The sequence below is a fragment of the Melanostigma gelatinosum genome, assembly GCF_949748355.1.
Source record: "Melanostigma gelatinosum genome assembly, chromosome: 22".
Taxonomy (NCBI): Eukaryota; Metazoa; Chordata; class Actinopteri; order Perciformes; family Zoarcidae; genus Melanostigma; species Melanostigma gelatinosum.
Window position 1 is genome coordinate 6,879,755 of NC_136655.1, and position 21,030 is coordinate 6,900,784.

The 21,030-nt window shown below is 43.8% G+C and overlaps 1 protein-coding gene across 1 annotated transcript; it reads right to left on the reverse strand.

Annotated features, from left to right (window-relative positions):
* Positions 1-140: 140 nt before the first annotated feature.
* On the reverse strand, positions 141-18,883 carry lrguk (leucine-rich repeats and guanylate kinase domain containing; the record flags this gene model as incomplete). Its single annotated transcript, XM_079294869.1, has 21 exons — positions 141-735; positions 1,008-1,126; positions 2,417-2,467; positions 2,812-2,900; positions 3,037-3,200; positions 3,524-3,637; positions 4,276-4,477; positions 5,182-5,295; positions 6,589-6,685; positions 6,799-6,918; positions 14,615-14,721; positions 14,935-15,021; positions 15,204-15,284; positions 15,669-15,812; positions 17,117-17,241; positions 17,387-17,468; positions 17,755-17,855; positions 18,028-18,109; positions 18,286-18,387; positions 18,639-18,692; positions 18,878-18,883. The coding sequence occupies 21 exons, from the start codon at positions 18,881-18,883 to the stop codon at positions 506-508; spliced, it is 2,271 nt and encodes a 756-aa protein (XP_079150995.1). The 3' UTR covers positions 141-505.
* Positions 18,884-21,030: the final 2,147 nt, after the last annotated feature.

The following is a 21,030-nucleotide window of genomic DNA, read 5'->3' on the forward strand; positions in this document are numbered from 1 at the left end:
TTTGATGAGATTACTGAACAGCAGGAAATACAATGCCACATTCATAAAACATATGTATCGCACACTTTGTGGACATGAACTGTTTTCTTCAACACACTTCTGTATTCCTCAGGACTGAAAGACATGCCGTGTGTGAGCTTGAATTATAACACATGTCAACACTACACCTTCTGGCTATATATATATATATATATATATATATATATGGTCATTAACACAATGACTTATCGTTTATAAAGTATATAGCCAGTGCAAAAGATCCAGGCGTGCTGCGGCACGAGCGACATTTTACTGGAAAAGAACAGTGCTGACAATTAAGTCTAACCTGAAGTGCTCATCACACTCTGTGTAGTTTGTGGTTCGATAGCAACAAGCCTGTGTTTTGCGGTTGACTTTGAACTTTTCAAGGCTCAGACTTTTGATGTTCTTGCAATTTAACCGACTAAGCTTCTATTTTTTTAAGTACCTTCACACGTTTACTGCTTGATTGACTTTATTCGTGAAGCTATCCCTCCCCGTCTTCATCTCCTCCCTCTTCGACTGCTGTTTTTGGGCTGGGTCCGGGTGACGGCGCTGGACTGGGTGAAGCGGGGGTCTTGCGCCCAGAGGGGATTGGGGGCAGGGTGGGCTTGACGTTGGATCCGGCACTTCTATCAGAGGAGGGAGACACGGCCACAGCCAGCAGGTCTGTGTCTGGATGTGGGGCTCCAGGAGATTCGCCTGATGCCATGAGGTCTGAAATGATAATATTTCAACTCCATGGAAACACATCAACAAATCTTTTGAACGCTTACTTACCCTACAATCAGATGTAATGTTTTGGTAAGTTACATACAGTAAAGATTGTTTATAAACTATAACTATAGCATTATAAGTGTACAACAAATGACTTGTTAAGCTGTCTTTTTCCCTGGACTCTAGCCACTCATACATCTCTCCTCTCTTTGCTATCTATTTATAACAACACAGAGATGCTCTACAATGACAAAAAACACAACAATAATAACCTTTGAGTGCTTCCAAGGTGTGTCCCAGGACAGACATATCTAGCGGCTGCACCGAACTAGAAAAGGCCCCGGCTGAACTGGGCACAGTCAGCGCTGAACTGGCGCGATACTCATCCGAGCTGCTTGTGAAAAGGAGGAAAAGGAAGGGATGGAGGAACAGACAAACACCAGAAGGTGAGGGGGGGGGGGGGGAAGAGAGACAGACAAGGTGTGAAAACGGAGGATGAAGTTCATGTAGCGAGAGGTGTGATGTGTGAAGTTCAAGAAAAACTAGGTTAAGAGACTAGAGACAAAAGTGAGAAAAACACAAACAAATAGGAGGAGCTTGTGTGTTTTGGAAGTTTTACCATCGTGCTGAGAACATCAAGAAGGACCTCCAGAGCTGGAGACCGTATTTTTGACAGCATGCCACAAATCAGTAATGAGACAACAATTTCAGAATGACTATTTCTGCTACTTGGTTCTTAATAAAGAAACGGGTAAAGATTTCTGTCATAGAAGTCTGTTCTATAGATAACCTATGGCGCTAGACGCATACACACTCACAAGACAATACGCAAAAGATCTCAGAAATACAACAGGATCCTCTGTTACTGTGAGACAGACACACACGAGTGGAGACACATTCCTATTTAAAGCGTTGCCAACGCCAGACAGATGTCTGGAGTCTTCCAACGGAAATACTGCAGGGCTGAGTAATGCAAGCGGCACATACTCGGGGGGGGGGGGACGTGTCGGTTTTCAACAAGTTTGCCGAAAATCGCCTTCTGAGAACATGAACCCCGGGAGGAACATGTTCATTTTGACTGTATCTCTGTCTTCTTTTGAAAGAAATTAAATACATTGATGCTAATTTGTACAAATGAGAAAAAAACACACACACACACACACACACACAACCACACATTCTATGTCAATGTCTGATTAAACCCATAACTGTGCAGTATGCCTGTGTACACGTTGGGCAGTCAAAAAGCACCAAAAGCTTCAAAATCTGAATTTATTGTGTGTATTTGTGATGTGTGCTGAGATTTGTTCCCACACGTCTTGTACCAGCAGAATGAGGTCTGTGAAAGTGAATATATGTTGGAAAAACAGGCCGAGGAAGTAAAGAATACGACTGCACAAGTGGTTTCCTGCTCTTAAATCTTTTACTCCACATTGTCTTTATGAAACCACAAGACTTCCTCTGGAGTCTCTCCTCATCTTAAATCAAAGTGATATTATGAATTTAGAAACCATGAAGAGTGAAATCTTGTACAACTTTGAAGTTATGTCTCCACATCTGTTATTCTCATACATCTGGCCTTACTTGTGACTGTTAAATGCATTGGTAGCGTGTGAGCACTTGTAAGTGTATACGGTGCATTGGTGTGTGTGTGTGTGTGTGTGTGTGTGTGCGCTCTTACCTACTGTCCTCACTACAATGGGCATCAGGATTCTGTTCTGTTAGAGCAGAGCTGTGGTGAACAGAAATTAGGATTAAATTGAATAATTCTTCACAAGCACAGCGGAAAATCAATCTCACATTCAGACCTTCTCATTCAGATTTCATAAGTGGTGACAGGTACATTTGACTGAGGCGAGAGTGCCACTACACGAGCCCATCGTATGAACGAACACTCGGATTCAAATGATTGTGGCCACCTGCCAATTCACCTCCAAGATCACACAATAACCCAAAACAAGCCCTCAAAGCGCAGTTAGGACGAGTGCACTAATTAAACCAATTTGGCCCGGCTGAGAGTGCCCGCTTGGAATTAAGCACTGGAGTGCAGTGGAGTGCGCGCTACTCATAATGAACCTTTTGAAGAGCTGGCTGTAGATCCCGGGACTCCTCCCCACGATGGCCTCTCTCACCAGCTGCTCACGCCTCCTGATGGAAGCCAGCTCCTGCAGAGGAGAGAGACGGAGAGGAGGAGAGGGATAGCAGGTGAGAAACAGGAGTTGAAGTGAAGGGTGATTTAAGGGTAAATGTGTTACAGTCTTCATGAACAGTAAAGTGCCCATCAGACATATTGTGACTCACAGTGGCGCTCTTCGGAGGGCGGAGCTCTGCCTGGATCTTGTTGAAGTAGTTTCTGTAAGACAGATCTGAGGGGTCAAGGGCTGTGGCAGAGTGTGACGCGAGTCTTCCTGATCCGGGCCTCGACAGGGGCGGCGACAGTGGCTTCTCCTCCTCTGGCTTGTGACCTGACCGAGGAAGAGGCCGTATCAATACTGTGTAATCGTGCTGGTTGTTGGTCCACGCTCGCATTTCCAAGCTGAGATGCTCGAAGGGATGCTAGCAATGTTTTCAGACTCAACAAAGCTGCTCCAGAGCCACAGACGGTACATTATGCATCTGTTTTCACAGGCTGAGTGGGAATTTAAAGGGAATTGCCCCTTTAAATAAGACAAAAAAAAAATATGCGCAAGGCGCCATTGATTGCACTTTACTGCCAGTGTTTACTGCACCCTGAGGCTTTGAGTCTGCTAATGATGATCTGAACAAACAAACAAACAAACAAACACACCAGTGCAGGTGTTGTCAAGGGAACCTCTGTTGTTGTTTTCTCCTTCTTCCTGCTCCTCTACCAGGTACTCCTTCACTATGTGCCTCAGTGTCTGAAAGGCCTCCTCCCAGTCATCTACTCACACACACACACACACACACACACACACACACACACACACACACACACACACACACACACACACACACACACACACACACACACACACACACACACACACACACACACAAAATATGGTGGTGAACAGAGCCAATGCATCTCCCATCAAACAGTAATGAATCAAAGATATGGGGATGATGACCTTAGCTTAATGAGGCGGTAGCTAGCAGTGCATAAAAGTGATGAGGTTCCGCGCTCCCTGTGTGTTCATCTGATTAAGGAAACAGCTAACATGTCTAAGTGCCTTCATGAGGGAATGATAAACACCGCTATTCTGCCGCTACGTGCCCTTAATACATGTGGTAATTGGATTGAAAGTGTAGCGCATGGATTTTAGCGAAGTGTGTTCATTTATCCGAGGCGGGTACCGGTGACACTCGGACTGCTCCGAGCCCGAGTGAGGCGGTAGGGCATTTCTTTTGAGCTCTGCGAGGCACCACAGTGACAAACTTGTACTACATTTAAACTTCCATTCACTAAAGAATAAAATGGATCTGATTAGCCACGAGAACAAGCATCAAACAACACCAATGAATACATTCCACGTCACAATAAAGACAGCACTCGAGTGAAGAAGTTCTTCTTTGCCGTACCACAGGGGATGACATTATCGAAGAATCCCAGTCGCTGCCTGTTGGTATCGGCGTAGAGCTCCACGCGTGAAATCGCCACGTCCATCTGTGCTGCGGAGTAGACACGGCGGCTCTTCAGGTGGCCCATGTATTTCTCAACCTGGGTGGGGATGAGCAGGATGTATCGCGGCTCAAAGTAGCTGTTCTTCAGACTGAGCACACCCTGAGAGGACGGACAAACAGTTTGCGGTTCGGTTACAGTGAGGGATTGGTATTCGCCAGGCGCGAGGCCTCTGGGGAGATCACACGCCTTTGGCCCAGTGTGTGTTTCTGACCGTCCACGTCTAATCTCGCATACTACTGGACCCATCAGCCTGATATCTGATGTGCTGCTTTCATGGACTGTATGCTCAAGGTTGCAGTGATTCGCAATTTTTGAAAAACGCGTTTCATTGACTGCTGACTCCTCATTCCTATTTACCGACTCGTGTGGCCGCATGTGATCAATAAGTGCTTCAGTAGCAAAAGGCATTTTCGACGATGGCTTAAAAGCTGACATCGACAGAAAAGTTTGTTCTAATTTTGAACCTGGAGCTTCTACTAATTAAATCCATACTCAATATCTTATGATCCCCTAAAGTCAGACAAGACACGAGATGAATAAAACCCTGTTTTTGTTAACGCTGCTGCCATTCAACTCCTCTTTGTTTGGGAGGGGAGAGGAAGTCCTCTACTGAGTGCCCTTCTGTTGCAGCTTTGAATTCTACTCACCATATTGTCACAATCGATGTATAACCGTCGGACCTTTGAAGAATATGTCGCTGGTAGATCCTAAATCTCTACTGTCTGTCACTCGACTGGCTTTATTGACCACATTTGATATTAGTCTGCTTGATGTTCTCTCAGACAAGAGGTTTACATACGCACCTCGAGCTCCATATGCACACAGCAGGCTAGTCCTTCTTTGGCCACATCCTCGATGGCATCTCTGCTCAGGCCGTAGCTGTGGCCCCCGTACTGCATGGTCTGGACAAATTGACCCTACAAGGCAATTCCCAGTTATGGAGGGAAAGAACGAGAGGAGGTTTTAGTGCCCCATCATCCATCATTGTTACCACAGTTATGAGCTTCGTTTACCTCCTACGGTAGACGTAATATTTGACATGCAAACACAACCCCAGCATGTGTCCGTCAGGATGAGCAACCTGACGTCATGTGCCCGCCTGTGAACTGAACTTTTGACCTGGTGGTCAGAGCAAAAAAAATCTCTCTTTGTTACTTCTCACACATGACCCCTGACCTTTTGTCAGCCGGCTCTTTGGGCAGTTTCATTTGAACGGCATCATTTACGACACTAAAATCCTTAAAACATTTCATTCGAACAGGAATTGAATAAGCTCCCTCGAACATTTGTGTCCCTGGACCTTCTTAAATGGGAACTTGAAAAGCATTCAAACACTCGATGATAAACAGTATTCTTGTGATGCCTTATTACCAGAGTCGGACGCTGTTCAGACAAAATTGCACAGCAGGTGTTCCTTCTGTTTACATCTCTGTAAGGAGCGTAATAAGTGGCAAGGACTGCTGATTGGGGATAATTTTGCACAGCCGCAAGAAGTGGGATCAAGAGGTTATGATTGCATGGTTACTGGAAGCACATGTGAGGGTAAAAAAAGAAAAGCAGCGAAGAAGAAGAAGAAGAAGAAGAGATGGACAAAATGGAAAACAAATGTGTCCAATAACTCAGCACCTACAACTCAATCACCCAAGAAAAGCTGGTGTAATGAATCAGATTGTTGGTTTCTGTTGAACAACACAGATATAAATTGATCATGTGTATATACAATCAGCCCCTGGCAGTTGCTGACCCTCTAAGAAAAGAGGTCTGGAATATGGAATTTTTGACCACGGTCTGCATATTGGCGACAATAAAACCCTCTCTGTGTCTTTGTCAGTTATCTCAGACCAATAATCATCACTCGCAAGGAAATGTTGGAGGAGATGCTTTGGCAAGTCATCCGTAAGAAAAATGCAATTAATACAGCAATTGCACCTCGTCAAAAAAAGGCTGAATTCAAATAAATGTATCTGTGTTCATTGAAATATCAGCAGATAAAGTAAAATCAATCAATCCAAGTAAAACGAATGATCTCAGCTCCTCAACTCATTCTTAATTAGCTTGTGGTGAGTACTAATCAGTTTGCATGATTTATGAAATTGACAGCGGATGATTATTTTGAGTTGAAAATAACCGTGAAACCTCATGTGGTCACTCCTGGGGTCTGTGGTGTGCAAAAAAAAAAAAAAAAAAGCTGAATGACTAAGCCAACGCACCATGTGAATCATGTTCTGAAAATCTTCCTCGCTGACAAAATGGTAATCAATCCCGTTCTCCTCTCCAACGTACGGCCCCCTGGTGGTGTGACAGCTTCTGTGGAAGCACACACACACAACACAATGTGCATTTTCAGTTGATTCCACACGCCGTGCAAGGACTGTTAAGTATGCGACAGATGATATGTGTACTGAAAGTTTGGGACTGACCCGTAGGCAAAGTATTCGCTCAACTCCTGACACAGTCTGTGGGCCAGATTTCTCTTCCCACAGCCTTGAGGACCGGTCAGAACCAGCATGGCATATGGAGAGTCTGCACTGGGCATAGTACTGCTCGGAGAGAAACACACACACACACACTGTGATGGGAAAATATGTCAGTCTACTGTTTTAGGGTTAAGGAATGTGAGTTTTATAAGAGCAGGCACTAAACCTTGTGTTTTCTAAATGATTCTCGTAAATTTCGGATCCAGGGGTCTTGTGATCTGTTATCTTGGTATCTGTTTTCCTGTGCATTATTTGTCTTCAAGGACGGCAACACAGATGTCTTGATTACAGTATTTCCTTGATGAGCATTAGCGGAAGGGCATGACCCTCTTCAGGCATATATGATGTGTGATGGTTCACAGGGTTTTTCCGTCTCTGCAAATACTGTGACTTAACTCTTTGACCAGGTCACAGTAACATCAAAGGAAGCATCTGATGTCTCCATAAATATTGTGCGACAAACTGATAACAAAGGGATTCGTAAAACGGCCATAAAGTGCCTTCAGGGTATCGTAAAGACAGGACACTATGCTTCAAAGAAAAACATCTGCCTTGACTGGTTTCCTTCTTCTGTTTATTCTTGTTTGCGAACCAAGGTGACAGCATGCTGGCTGGGTATAAAGGTCCAGGCATTTGAATGTGTCATCAGAGCACCTCTAACAGATGACGGCGATGTGTCTGTGAGATGTGTTCTCTTTGCTTGCAAGCAAATAAATTGACTATTACAACTTTGATCGTTCATCCAGACTCTGTTTCATTTGACATTGATGAGAAACATTTTACACTCTTCTCCCGACTATTCATAGAAATATTCCACAACAATTTGGCGTTGTCGGCAGGATTCGCTGACTGTCTATCGGAGCTCCAGAGGGACTGACCGGAGGAGATGCATCTCCAGGAATCCACAAACTGAAGTTCCTGTCTTATACCTCATTAGCCGAGAGAGAGAGAGCCGGCAGACCTGTGTGAGTTTCTGATTGACAGCACGCGAATCCAACGAAAAATAATTCATTTCTACAAACGGGTAAGAAAGTTAAAATTCCAATTGTAAAAGTAATGGTAAAATTATACTAAGGTCATATGATTTAACAGACACAGATGAATGGTCAAGTAGTCATTTTATTTTTTTATTATTTGGGTAACAATTGTTTTTGACGTTCGTGTTTTCGTTTTAAGAATGTGGTTCATGTAAACTCCCTTTTTCATTTTCTGGCATATCACTATTTGCACGCTACTTACGTAGAAGACAGGATTGTGTTATACGGTGATGATTTAACTCAGAATAAAAACATTTTGAGATCGTAACACAGATCGCTTGACTACAGATATAGGTTTGTTGTAAGACCGTTGTTATGCGCTAAATACGTGAATTCTACTAAAGTAATTGATAGAATAAGATTCGTGCGCCAAAACGTGAATTCTATACTGATAGAATAAGACCGTGACAAATAATTAAACGTGAACTTCAAATAAGGTTTTTGCAAAATTTTTCCTTGGGAAAGAAATTAAGCCTTACGACGACGGTCGTATTGTAAAGGTAACGTTAACGTATCCACGCCTGAAAGATGGGTGGTAAAGATAGTAAGTGCGCGGAGCCCTCGGGTCCGATAGTGGATGTGATGAGACAGAAAGATGGAAACTGGTGTTTAGAATGCCTCACATACTGGTCAAAGGGTTTTGGTTTTCCTGAAAACGGCTGATTGAGCGCCGCGAAGCTCAAAATGTAAAGAGGGGATTTCGAAGGTAAATTGAAACAGATTAAATGTACGAAGAAAGTCCGAGTCAAAGACTTAGAAATAAAAGTGAAACATTTGGGAATGATAAAAGTCATAGAATGAGTCTGAGCAGACCGATGCCAAGGTCTTACCTCCGATAATAAATAAATGTGGGACAAGGACAATCACACTGCCAAACAATTGGAAGAATGAACAAAATTGGGATTCACTGAAAGAGGCAGTTTTAGCCTATGATTAAAATTTGATTAACTCAAAACGTGCTTGGAGCAGAGAAAGAGGTGAAGCAGATACAAATAAGTTGATGTCCAAAAGGAAACGAAAATATGTGTAACTGTTTAAAATAGACAGAGAGGCATATGAGCAGAGAGAGAGAGGAATGCACACACACACACACACACACACAGACACCATGCTCGCTTGCAGCAGCTGAAAGAAGGGTCACACACACACACACACACACACACACACGCACACACAGAAACACAGAGATCTAAGCATTGTATCTCTACATGAGACAACGTTGTCTAACATTTGCTGCTGAACTTTCGGCAGCTGTTTTGTTTTGTTTGTTTTGTTGATTTTTAGTCCTTGGTCCTGATCTGGGGATTCCGCTTCCTGCTGTATGCTCCCCAGCCACAAACAACTTGAACGACACCCACCACTCAACACGTTGAGGATGAAGAAGACGAACGAGACTCGTCAAAATCTACAGGTACCATGTCAATGCTACAGAAAATATCTGCGGCATTCAAACCTGCAGTGAGTGCATACGACAATGGTGAAAACTGGCCGTATAAACATGCGGTGACAGCTCTGACTGAACTTTGTAAGAAGGCTTTCCGCCATCCATAAGCCTGGAGAACATCACACAAGAGAGTTGTGTGACATGCAGCATCCTGAACATGAGGATCAGTTCAACAACGGAGAACAGAGAAGTTTCGTCAGCACAGATGCAAGCATGCCCAGCTGATAATGTATCAGGGCATGAGAGGAAGCTGAAAGACACTTTGAGACTTTGACACACACCAACTGAAGACTTTGTGTGCCATACATGTGGCAGCTTGAACATTGAGGAACAGATGCTCACGCTCCATGAACAAGGAGTGGTGGGAGGGCTCGACAATCAGCCATCAAAGGGGGGTGCAGCGGGGACCGGAGTGAGACCAGAGCTGGACCAACGACGCGCACACAAATACAACACCGAGGGTGAGTTAACTTCAGATTCTTTAGATGACAAACTTGTACATTTAGTACACACATTAGGAACTAGACAAACACCACTCACACCCACATATGTATTCGAATGAGATTGAAGGATTTAGAAAGTCACAGCAAGTCACGTTAACTGTTAAGAAAAAATAAAAAGAAAAAGAAAATGTTCAGACTGTCACATGCAGGCTGATTCACTTCACTGCACAGCACATGGGTTACGTGAACGAGATGAAAGGTTAGAGGAAGTATGATTTAGAGAAGTGGAAATGATATAATGGTATAATAAGAGTTTGTTGGACAAAAAAGTACTGCTGCTGTCTGTTTCTCTGTGTCCCACACAATCTGAGTTTGTAAAGGGGGAGGATTCCACATGTTTCCACATGTTTCCACATGGTACAAGCCCAGGACTGGTGTGAAGGACATGTCTGACTGGCAGCAAGTCAGACTCAATTCACTGACTTCAGCAATATAGAGGATCCTGGTAATGTACAGAAACAAAGGTGACTTACACAAATCAATTTTATCAGTAAAAAGAGTCATTCAACTTATGTTTGATAAAACACACACACACACATCTGTCAACATGGCTGAGCTGTCTCAAATGAGAGGCTATTGAAAGTATTACACCTGTTTTTGAGTTTTTATTGAAGGCTGTATAATAATGGAGTGTGATGGTTCACCAGTGTGCACACTAAAATTTACCGGTAAAGAAAATTCATGATCTGAGGGAACCAATTGAGTGACGATTTGGCTAACATTTGTAAGCAGGTTTGGTGCAGCCGCGAGCACCTCAAATTTCTAATCCACACACCATTATGTCACTCATCCCTCCAGACTTATTTCGTCGTCGACTTGGCCACTGCATGTTTTATTTTATTTTATTTTATTTAATTTTTTTATTTTTCCTGTACCTGTGCACAAGGACAGTCAATTTTTATTTTGCTTTCTCATACAGGAAGAGTCTCTCCCTGGACCCAGGTGTCCTCAGGGTTATTCAGAAAGATAGGATTAGATTAGGACAACGTTATTAATCCCCAGTGGGGAAAGACTTTTGCCACCCAAAAGCCCTGGTGTATTTAACAAAGCCTTGTGAAACAATCTGGTTAATTTACACTTACCAAATGGTTCAGCCTTTTTACAATATGTTGATGATATCATGATTTGCAGGCCAAAGAAGAAGCATGTAAATTAGAATAATTTAGACTTACAGTTGTCCTATTTAGGTTTTGGCTCAAGCCTAACCGTCCACATTGCAATTTGCTCTCGATAAAGTTTCATATCTGGGACATGTGATCACAGCAGAGGACAAAAACCCTCCCTCCCAAAATATTACAGGCAATTCAAACTGTGCCTAAACTATAAACTAAGAAACGAATGATGAGCTTCTTAGGAATGACGTCATATTATAGAAAGTGGATCCCAAACTAGTCAGAAAGAGAGGTACTCCTCTCTTCCATGATTCATGGTAATATCTTTATGCGCAAGACGAACTGACCCAGACTGATTACTTGACTGCTGTTTTTAATGACATAGAGGACGCATTACTATCAGCTCCGACACTTGGACTATCTGAACTTGACACACTGTTCATACGATACGTTGACCTGAGAGACGGTTACATGACATTAGTTTAGACTTAGGAACATGGGGGCAGTCAAAGGCCTGGTTACTCGACTAGGTTAGACCTCACAGCACCAGGACCTCTTCTGTCTGTATGCTGTTGCACGTGATATTGCAACATGTTTCCTTATGCTGTTTTTTTTTACAGATTAGAGCAAATGAATACAATAGATTTGCCTAACACTACTTTGAAACGATGTACTACCCTTAATCCTAACACTTTTTCCTCCTCCAGCAGATGGAAGGCTGATTAACTATCTAGTTTCTCTTCAACAGGTCTGCATACAGAGACCTGACCTCACCGACACTCCCACTAACGCTTTTGATCCCATTTCAACAGGAAATGCTGGAGCTGATGTTGTGAAGGCGATTTTTTTGTTTTTGTTGTTTTTGTTTTAGGTTCGGTGTGTCTACGGAAATATTTCTCACTTATGATATTTAATTTTTAAAATTATGTATGGCTTAGCTTAGATAGATTGCTATGTGGTCTCTTCCATTGTTACGCTAATTTAGGTTACAGCAGAGCTTATCGTACTCATGGAAGCCTGCAAACTCGCAGAGGGTAACACTGTGACTATTCACACTGGCTGCAGATATGATTTTGGTGCATTATGGAAACACAGACAGTTTTCTAAAATCTGACGGTAAACCTTGTTTGCCTAAACATTATTTCTCTCACTACGCTGAGTTGACTCATGGGTTAGACCATGTGTCAAAGGGGGGATGTTAAATGTTAAGCATTAAATGAAACACTTAAGACCAAGTTAGCTAAATGTTGTGCTGACACACACAGGTCTGTCTTGGACAAAAGCTTTGGTTTTCCTCCCCATGTGGGCATGGAAGCACCGAGAGCACCATTTCCCTCAAACCGCCTTATGCGAACATTTAAAATGTAAACATATTGTGCACAATTGTCGTTTGCTCTATCTAACATAAGACAACAGGTAGCAGCTGCCCTCCAGAGACCAGCTGAAGGACCTCTCCATAAGCTGCAGCCTGGTGATTTCGTGGTGGTGAAAGATTTCAGAAGGAAGCATTGGAACTCAAGACGTTGGCTGGGTCCATTCCAGGTCCTCCTCGTCACTCAGACGGCTGTCAAAGTAGCTGAGAGGGCTACCTGGGTTCATGCGTCACACTGCAAAAAGGTTCCAGACCCAGGAGAGGCTTCAGGTGAGCGAGCGCCTACACCAAGTGTCAGCCAACCGGCACCACCGAGGGACGAGAGACGGACGACGGTGCCATCGACGGATGAGATGCAGTGATTCACGGACGGGATCACGACGGGCAGTTAGCCGACAGACACGTGCGTGTTCTGTGTTAACGGTCTACAACTGGACGTGGATGCCACGCAAGAAAGACGGCTGGAAGAGCCCCTCTCGACACGTGTTTATGCCAACAAACACAAGAAAAGGACAGCGGTCAGGCTTCCAAAGGACGACAAACTTTTCATGATAACTATATTCACATTATTGCTCGTTTTGTTTTCATTTTATTTCTGTATAATTAAATCTGTCTGTGCGGACCAAAGAGAGTGGCGGGATAACAGTGTCTCTGACAGTTTTGTGGAAACCTCACGGTGTCAACACAAGCAAAACTGCTCACACAAACCAGTTGCTCGGGTGAACTCCATACAAACTGGTGGCTGTTGCACTCAAGACAGTTTTTGATTTTTAACCTTTGTGTTAATTGAATTATATTGCCTGCTACATTCATGGGATCTTTTATCTCACAAGAACAGTTTTTCTTCAGTTCTCTCAAGTGATGTATTTTCAAATCATACTTGTGGGTAATACTTCTGTTGTTGTTGAAATGTCCTTATAACATATTTTTACTATATTGTGTGATTACTATGTAATCAAAGAGTGGAATGTGATGGGAAAATATGTCAGTCTACTGTTTTAGGGTTAAGGAATGTGAGTTTTATAAGAGCAGGCACTAAACCTTGTGTTTTCTAAATGATTCTCGTAAATTTCGGATCCAGGGGTCTTGTGATCTGTTATCTTGGTATCTGTTTTCCTGTGCATTATTTGTCTTCAAGGACGGCAACACAGATGTCTTGATTACAGTATTTCCTTGATGAGCATTAGCGGAAGGGCATGACCCTCTTCAGGCATATATGATGTGTGATGGTTCACAGGGTTTTTCCGTCTCTGCAAATACTGTGACTTAACTCTTTGACCAGGTCACAGTAACATCAAAGGAAGCATCTGATGTCTCCATAAATATTGTGCGACAAACTGATAACAAAGGGATTCGTAAAACGGCCATAAAGTGCCTTCAGGGTATCGTAAAGACAGGACACTATGCTTCAAAGAAAAACATCTGCCTTGACTGGTTTCCTTCTTCTGTTTATTCTTGTTTGCGAACCAAGGTGACAGCATGCTGGCTGGGTATAAAGGTCCAGGCATTTGAATGTGTCATCAGAGCACCTCTAACAGATGACGGCGATGTGTCTGTGAGACTGTGTTCTCTTTGCTTGCAAGCAAATAAATTGACTATTACAACTTTGATCGTTCATCCAGACTCTGTTTCATTTGACATTGATGAGAAACATTTTACACTCTTCTCCCGACTATTCATAGAAATATTCCACAACAACACACACACACGTGCATACACCGGTTTCCGATACACTTTACAGGGACGTTCTCTCTGAGATGAGCAGGAGTTAAGTCTCATAAACCATGAATGTAGAGCACAAGCTTTCTCCAGTCGTGAGAAGCCGCTACAGTCGATACGAACGGGAGCCTCGTGGGCTTTATGGATGTGCTCCGTCTAGGACGCACAGGAGAATGGCACCGGTAAATTGACTGTAGCTGCAGCATTTTATTTGCTGACGATGGATGTTATCAAAAAAAAGTGCTGATGCTCAAACTCATTTTTTTCTTTTAGGGAGTACATAATATGAGCATCAGAAACACTGCAACTAAATTGCTGCACATGTTTGAAAACAGCGTTCCTGACAGTTGACTTTAGAAGGTGATTATGAATATTACAATTTGATGGAAAACCTTCGCATTCACCTCTATAAACATATTTTTTTTACCCTTTTTTCCCTTCACTAAAGGAATTAAATAGTTACCTTTATACTAACTCAATCCACCCGGTGGTTTTATCTTAAGCTTTACATTGAAGAGGAAGTCAGAGGACCATTCAGAGGATTCTAAACACGGCTGTGTATTTGTACCAACCTGTCATAGAGCACCTGAGGCTGCATCTGATGATACACCAGGTGGGTCATGTGATCCCTGGCTGCCACCACGTCCAAAGGAGGGTCATACTTGTTCACTGATGACACCTGGAATATAACGCCAGCAATCAAGTGTCACATAAGCAATCCCACATCTATGCAACATATAGCAGTAGAATTAGGCTGGCGGCACTCATTCCAGCTTAAACAAATAGTATCCTGATTAAAGATGGAGGTCAGGCGTGTTGATATGTGGCGTTTGTGCTTTTAAATTGGAACAATTCCTCTGGTCATAGATGAATTAATTATGTTTATTTATACCTTTTCTTCAGCAGTGACTTTCTCTTGGTCCAGCACAGTCAGATGTTGAAGGAGGAAGATGACTGCCGATCTGTAATCGGGTTGCTCCTGCCAATCACATCCACATGGCATTCATGACAAAAAACACATAGAGTCATAGAGCCTTGAGAGCTTACAGGCCGGGTGCAGAACTCAGGAGGACTACATGCAGACCTCTCATACACAGTATACCTCCACACGTTGAATCAATGTTCTCATAGAACCACGTGGTCGATGAAGGGCTGGCTTACCTGCACAGGGTTTCCCAGCAGGTTGAGGTCCCTCAACAGGGAAAGGTCATGAACGTGTTTGCACTCCTGAATTTCGCTGATCTGAAACAAAACCACAAATGCATGCAGCGGAGTCCCCGTGTCAATAGTTAATTTGTAGGTGTTCAATCCTTAACTTGTTGAGCTTGACAGTTCATTCTCAACCTTGTCTAAAGCATTTTGTTGTCGTATTGGTGGTGTTTGCATTTGAGTCATTTTGCTCATGATTTTGTGGATATTTCATCACGTGTTAAACCTCTGTGTTGAGCTACTTTTCCTTTTATGTGTGACGGTACAGTACGGTGCATTCCTGTTTTTACAAGCGTTACAAATCGACATCTGTTTCTGGATTTGAATCTCAACGAGCTAAATCACATTTAAGATTTTAGGCCGGCATATTTTTTCTGTTAAGCCGCTAGTTCCGAACGTTTCCGCTCAAAATAGTACCAGGTTTCTCTCCAGATTGATGGAGCCCAGTGCCTGGAGATTGCGGAGGCCAGAGAGAGCGGCGATGCGGTTCAGAGACAAGTCGAGAACCTGCAGAGACTTCAGATTATCCAACCCTTCAACCCTCTCCAGCTGGTTCCCCCTCTGGACAAAGACAGTACAGAGGACACGTTTGAAGAGGCAACTACATGATATTCATGAATATGCATACATAAGTGATCCACCCACGGTTCTACTTCATATACAGTTAACGAACCCCACTGCTAAATATTAAGGACGTGCCATGGTCGCGCTGCAGGGTGCCTGGGCCTTCTTTCCCCTCAGTACTGACTTGAGTGGCAGGCCTGCCTCTCTCTGCTAAATCCTGACAGGTGAGGACTGACAGCCAAACAGCTGGCGAGGTGCAAGCGCAGCACGCTAACCGACTAAAGAACCAGACCTGGGCACTCCTTCCCTGCCAGGGTCCCAAGGCTGCTTCTCTCTCTCTACATTCCACTGACTAAAGTTGTGATCTCGCCGTCTGGCCGCACCTCGTCCTCCTCTTGCCAAGCGTGTTGCCTGGCAGAGGGCTGCTGTCAGTGGGGGTGGGCGACTGCACCGGTCCCTTGAAGCTCCAGGTCGGTGCTGTGATGGGCTGGGACACAGGCTGGGGCTGACAGAGGCTGTGCTGTTTAGGGAGCCAGCATGAGAGGAAGTGGGGTCAGGGATGGGATTAGATGGATGCTGGATGGACAAGGTATGAGTTTGTGTGTGTGTGTGTGTGTGTGTGTGTGTGTGTCTGCTGAACTTGGTCCAGGCTCACTCAAACACCAGCAGCTGGTCCCAAAGCAAAGCTACAGACAGGGGCAGACACAGCCAGACCGATGGCTTCTGACAATGAGGAAACACTGATAAAGGACAGAACAGAACACACACACACACACACACACACACACACACACACACACACACACACACACACGCAGAAAGAGAGACAGAACCAAGGAGAGAGAAAAGGCCTGCCGTTGGAGCATATGGTGATTCTCGAACAGGGGGCCAAGGTTTTACTAAATGTAAAAATGAAGCCAAAAACAGAATGACAGAGGGGAGAGAATAGAGAGGCAAACATAAATAGGTCAAATTTAGCATACATGAGGTAAAATAGAACACATGAGAAAAGAGAACAACTCTGAAATAACTCCTACTGTGTGTGTGTGTGTGTGTGTGTGTGTGTGTGTGTGTGTGTACGATGATAAATAGACAGCACACAGAGGGAAACAACCTCCGACGAAGCAAAGTCATACGTGTAAGTGGAAGTACTGCCAAGCACTGGCAAAGAAAGACAAATAAGATTTCCGTTCAAAACTCATGTTTGTAAGTATGCGCCGGAGTGCACTGTATGTATGAATGTGTGTGTGTCCACGTGCACTCTGTTTCTCGTATTGCTGACTGTATAGAGTTGGACCTACGAGGCAGAGGTGTGTGAGAGGCAGTCTGTCCAGGCCGCCGACCCTCGAGACCTTGTTGTGTTCCAGGCTGAGATTGGTGAGCTTGCAACATTGCTCGAGGCCCCCGATCTCACTGAAGCTGTTGTCTGAGCATGGGGCATGTTAAGAATAACACACAAGGGAAACATGTCGTTGAACACAAAGTATATTAGACGTACAAGACGGAGATGGAGAAAGTGTGTGTGCAAGTTCAAGTGCACATGGCGTAATGTAAATATCTCTGAAGGATACAGCCCAGATCCAAATGACTCAGCGATGAAAAGGCTGACAAGTCCTTCATGTTTGTCATACGGTTGTGGGAGAAATTGACCTCCTGAAGAAAAAAAAAGAAGCAGCACACTGTTAACAAAAGTCATAAAGAAGTCTTCAGTGCCTCTCACTAAAGATATTCCTCAACTGAATCCCGGGAAGGAACTTTCAATTTTCTAAAGTTCACCGTCGTTCAAGGGCAGTTAATGGCTTGTAAGCATATGCAAAGAGACTACAGATGGGCTATGGAAATCCAGGGCCTATCACGAGGGAATAGCGGGAGAAAGTGAAGCCCGAGCTCCACAAATTCAAACGCGGTCTTATCCTGTCAGCTCAAGGTCCCGCGTTACTTTTAGGTTCTTGGGTGGCTGGAATCCAAAGAAGCTGGAGATTTCATTGTGAGAAGCGTCCAGGATGACGAGGTAGGGCATGTGGCTCACGCAGGACAAATCTGCCGGTTGAGAAAAGTTAAGAGTGAATTGATCAACGGGTAAAGACAGAAACAGAGAAGTTCGATATTCAAACCGTGCTTTGATTACATAGCGTTCAAAGCAGTCACAGGCTTTTAGGAATAGAAATAGGTTCAAGGGCTCTTCATTAATATGAGAAGAAGAAAAAGTCACCTTTGATTTTATTGTGTGGCAGTTGCAGCTTTTGAAGATGGACATAATTGCATAAAACGGAGACGTCACTGAGGTCCTGACTCTAGAGTGGAGACAAATGCAGCCTCGGTTAAACTAAATGCCGTCAACATGACAATAAGGGACATTTAAACGGATCCGTCGCAGGTTGCTTTGTCTCGATAAATGACACAAATCTCTCAACATGACTGAAAGCCAAATGTGGTTGACACGTGCGGTGTGTGTAGGTAAGTGTCTTACAGGCAGACACAGGTGGTGGTACAAATACTGCAGCCCAGTGCCAACTCTCCGGCGGTTGGACACACGCCTGGAGACCACCGCAGCAGTTAAAACACCATCCTTCTGTGGACACAAGCAGATTACATGTGCTATTGCAATAGAATAAGCAGAATACACACCAGTGAACGATGGGCGCATCCCTGCAATAACAAATGCAGTTACAGAATTTGAAGATAATGCATGAGGCCACCATAAGCATCACCTAGTCACGAGTGCACACACATGCACATATTCATGCAGCATAGACACACAGAAGGATGCACAGCACGCAGTTAATACCGCTTCCACACATTGCAAACAATCAACTCTTTGACCTTGCTGTGTTGTTCTGCTTCCTCAGATCGCGTGTGCAAGGTTACCTGCTTTATCTGACGCACAAGAGAACAATTATGGAGTTTTAAAACGCATCCACTCTGACGTTACCTTTCCTGTAAAGCTTGTTTTTTTTGTCAGAGATGAAAGCAATGAAATGGATGAAATTGCAAAAGGATAAAAAGTTTATTTCTAAGCACTACGGTACATTTAGCTCACCAAACGTTCTCGTACTCCTTACCTCCATCTCAGTTTTCTTCCAGCTCCCCGGAGCCTCTGGAGCGTCACTGTAGGACCCTGGAGGACTGCAGCCACGTGACGCGGAGGAGCACTGTTGACTCGTGCACGTTCATTGTTCCGTTATAAAAACACGGTGAAGAGGGACTACAGACTGACTGGTGGACTAGCAAATTAGCTTTCCACATGAAGCACGCCCCGTCGTCGCCGGGCAACGCTAGAGACAAGTGAGCGGTGAAAGGAATTGTGGGTCATGTAGTTTTCTTCTTTCTGAACGCGACAGCGTCCCTTTGCGCACCTCGGTAATGTTTCGTTCCCGGGTAACTTTAACGTTATTTAACGGGAACAGAACACAAATTACAACTGAGGATGGACAGAAGTGCAATAGAGTACAGAATACACATAATTAAAAGCGAACATCTCGTGCGTATCAACACAGTGGTGGACTATGCTGTCATGTGCGCAAAAGGTGCCAACTTCCCACAATGGAAAATATGACTGGTATGCACCCACACAAGGAAAATCACTTTACAACATACACAAACCACGAGGGAATTTGAAGGTTTTATTTTCTTAGCGAGTTAGTGTATGCATTAACAAATCACATGTGCTTAATTTGGACAAACATTTCAGAGCATTTCTAAGATGACACTCCACAACTGGAGGAGCCATGAGGATGTTTAAACCTGTTCAAGACAAACATGAGCACTCTCATCCCAGATGTGCAAAAATAAATGTCTGTTGTGAAGAAAAAGAACCGTGAAATAGAAAAGCAGTTTTTCCTGAAAAAAAAGAACGTTGATAATATTCGACATATTTCAGTCAATAATAACAAGCACGGACAGCAGGAGTGGTTCAAACGTACGTGTATGCAGTATGTCCAATACATAAGCCTGCTGGACTTTTAGGGGTGATGTGTGTGCAGTGGGATAATAGTGTAATAGAATCTCTTTGTGAAAAGACACAGTCCGTTAACATTGTATTGAAATTTCGCCATGTACAACATTTCCAAAGAAGCTCTGAACGGCTGAATGAGCAGATTTTAGATTTTACACCAAGTGCTCGTTTCAGAGCTCTAGACGAACCCTCAGCAGCTACATGGTTGTTTTCCCATCGATCCCCAGCCTGTGTGTCATTATGATGGATTGCTTTGTGGGCTTCAGGGAGACCAGCACCGGGGCCCGGCGTATTGACAACGCTCCCATTCCCCCCCCCCCCCCCCCTCTCGTTAAGTACTTCTCCCCCAAGTTAATGAACTTCAAAACAGGGAGGGGAATGATTTGTGATCGTCTCTTGAGTTCATTTAACAAAAATCCTGCACACGTGTGGTGGCGACAACAAAATAAAGATTCAGAATTGCAATGTTTCAGTTTGTAGAGCTTGTATGACTGATGAAATGTATTCTCACACACACACACACACACACACACACACACACACGTGCCTGAACACATAAAGTGCAAGTCATGCCCACTGTGACATATAACATTTGAAATAAACCTCATCTTGGTTTTATGGAAAAAAACGAATTGAAATCAGCAAAAATATCTTCACTACAGAGTCTCTGTTCAATTTGTAAAAGATGTTAATCCGCTCACAACTTGCCACACTAGTTTACTGCACTAAGAAAAAAAAACAGATTTTTAAAAGCCACCGATATGGTACTGTTCTCTGCTCGGGAAATCTTTGGGGGCTGACCGAAATTGGCAGCAGGCGGAAGATGTGGCCTCATTCAGACTAAAGTCTAATCTGAGATCTGTTATTACCGACAGAGTCAGTGGGCTCATGGGGCTGCCAGGAGAGGAGAGATGGAGGTGTAAATGAGAGCAGCAGTTTAGATCTAATAGGAAAATGAGATGAGACGGGGCCCAAGTTCAGACGAGTTCAGAGGGGGGGGGGGGGGGGGTGCTGTTGGAGTCGGAGCGCGACTGCTGCATTTGTAGTTACTTTTTTAAAAAAGTGTAAATTGACGACACACTGTAACCTCATGACATAGATTCGTAGCGAACTAAACTGCAAAGTCTGCAGTTGTGTTGGTTGTCACCTCGCTTCCCAATTAGAGTGAGCCAGTGCTGCATACACTGAAGGACCCTGGAGGGCAGCAGTAACTATATATATATATATATATATATATATATATATATATATATATATATA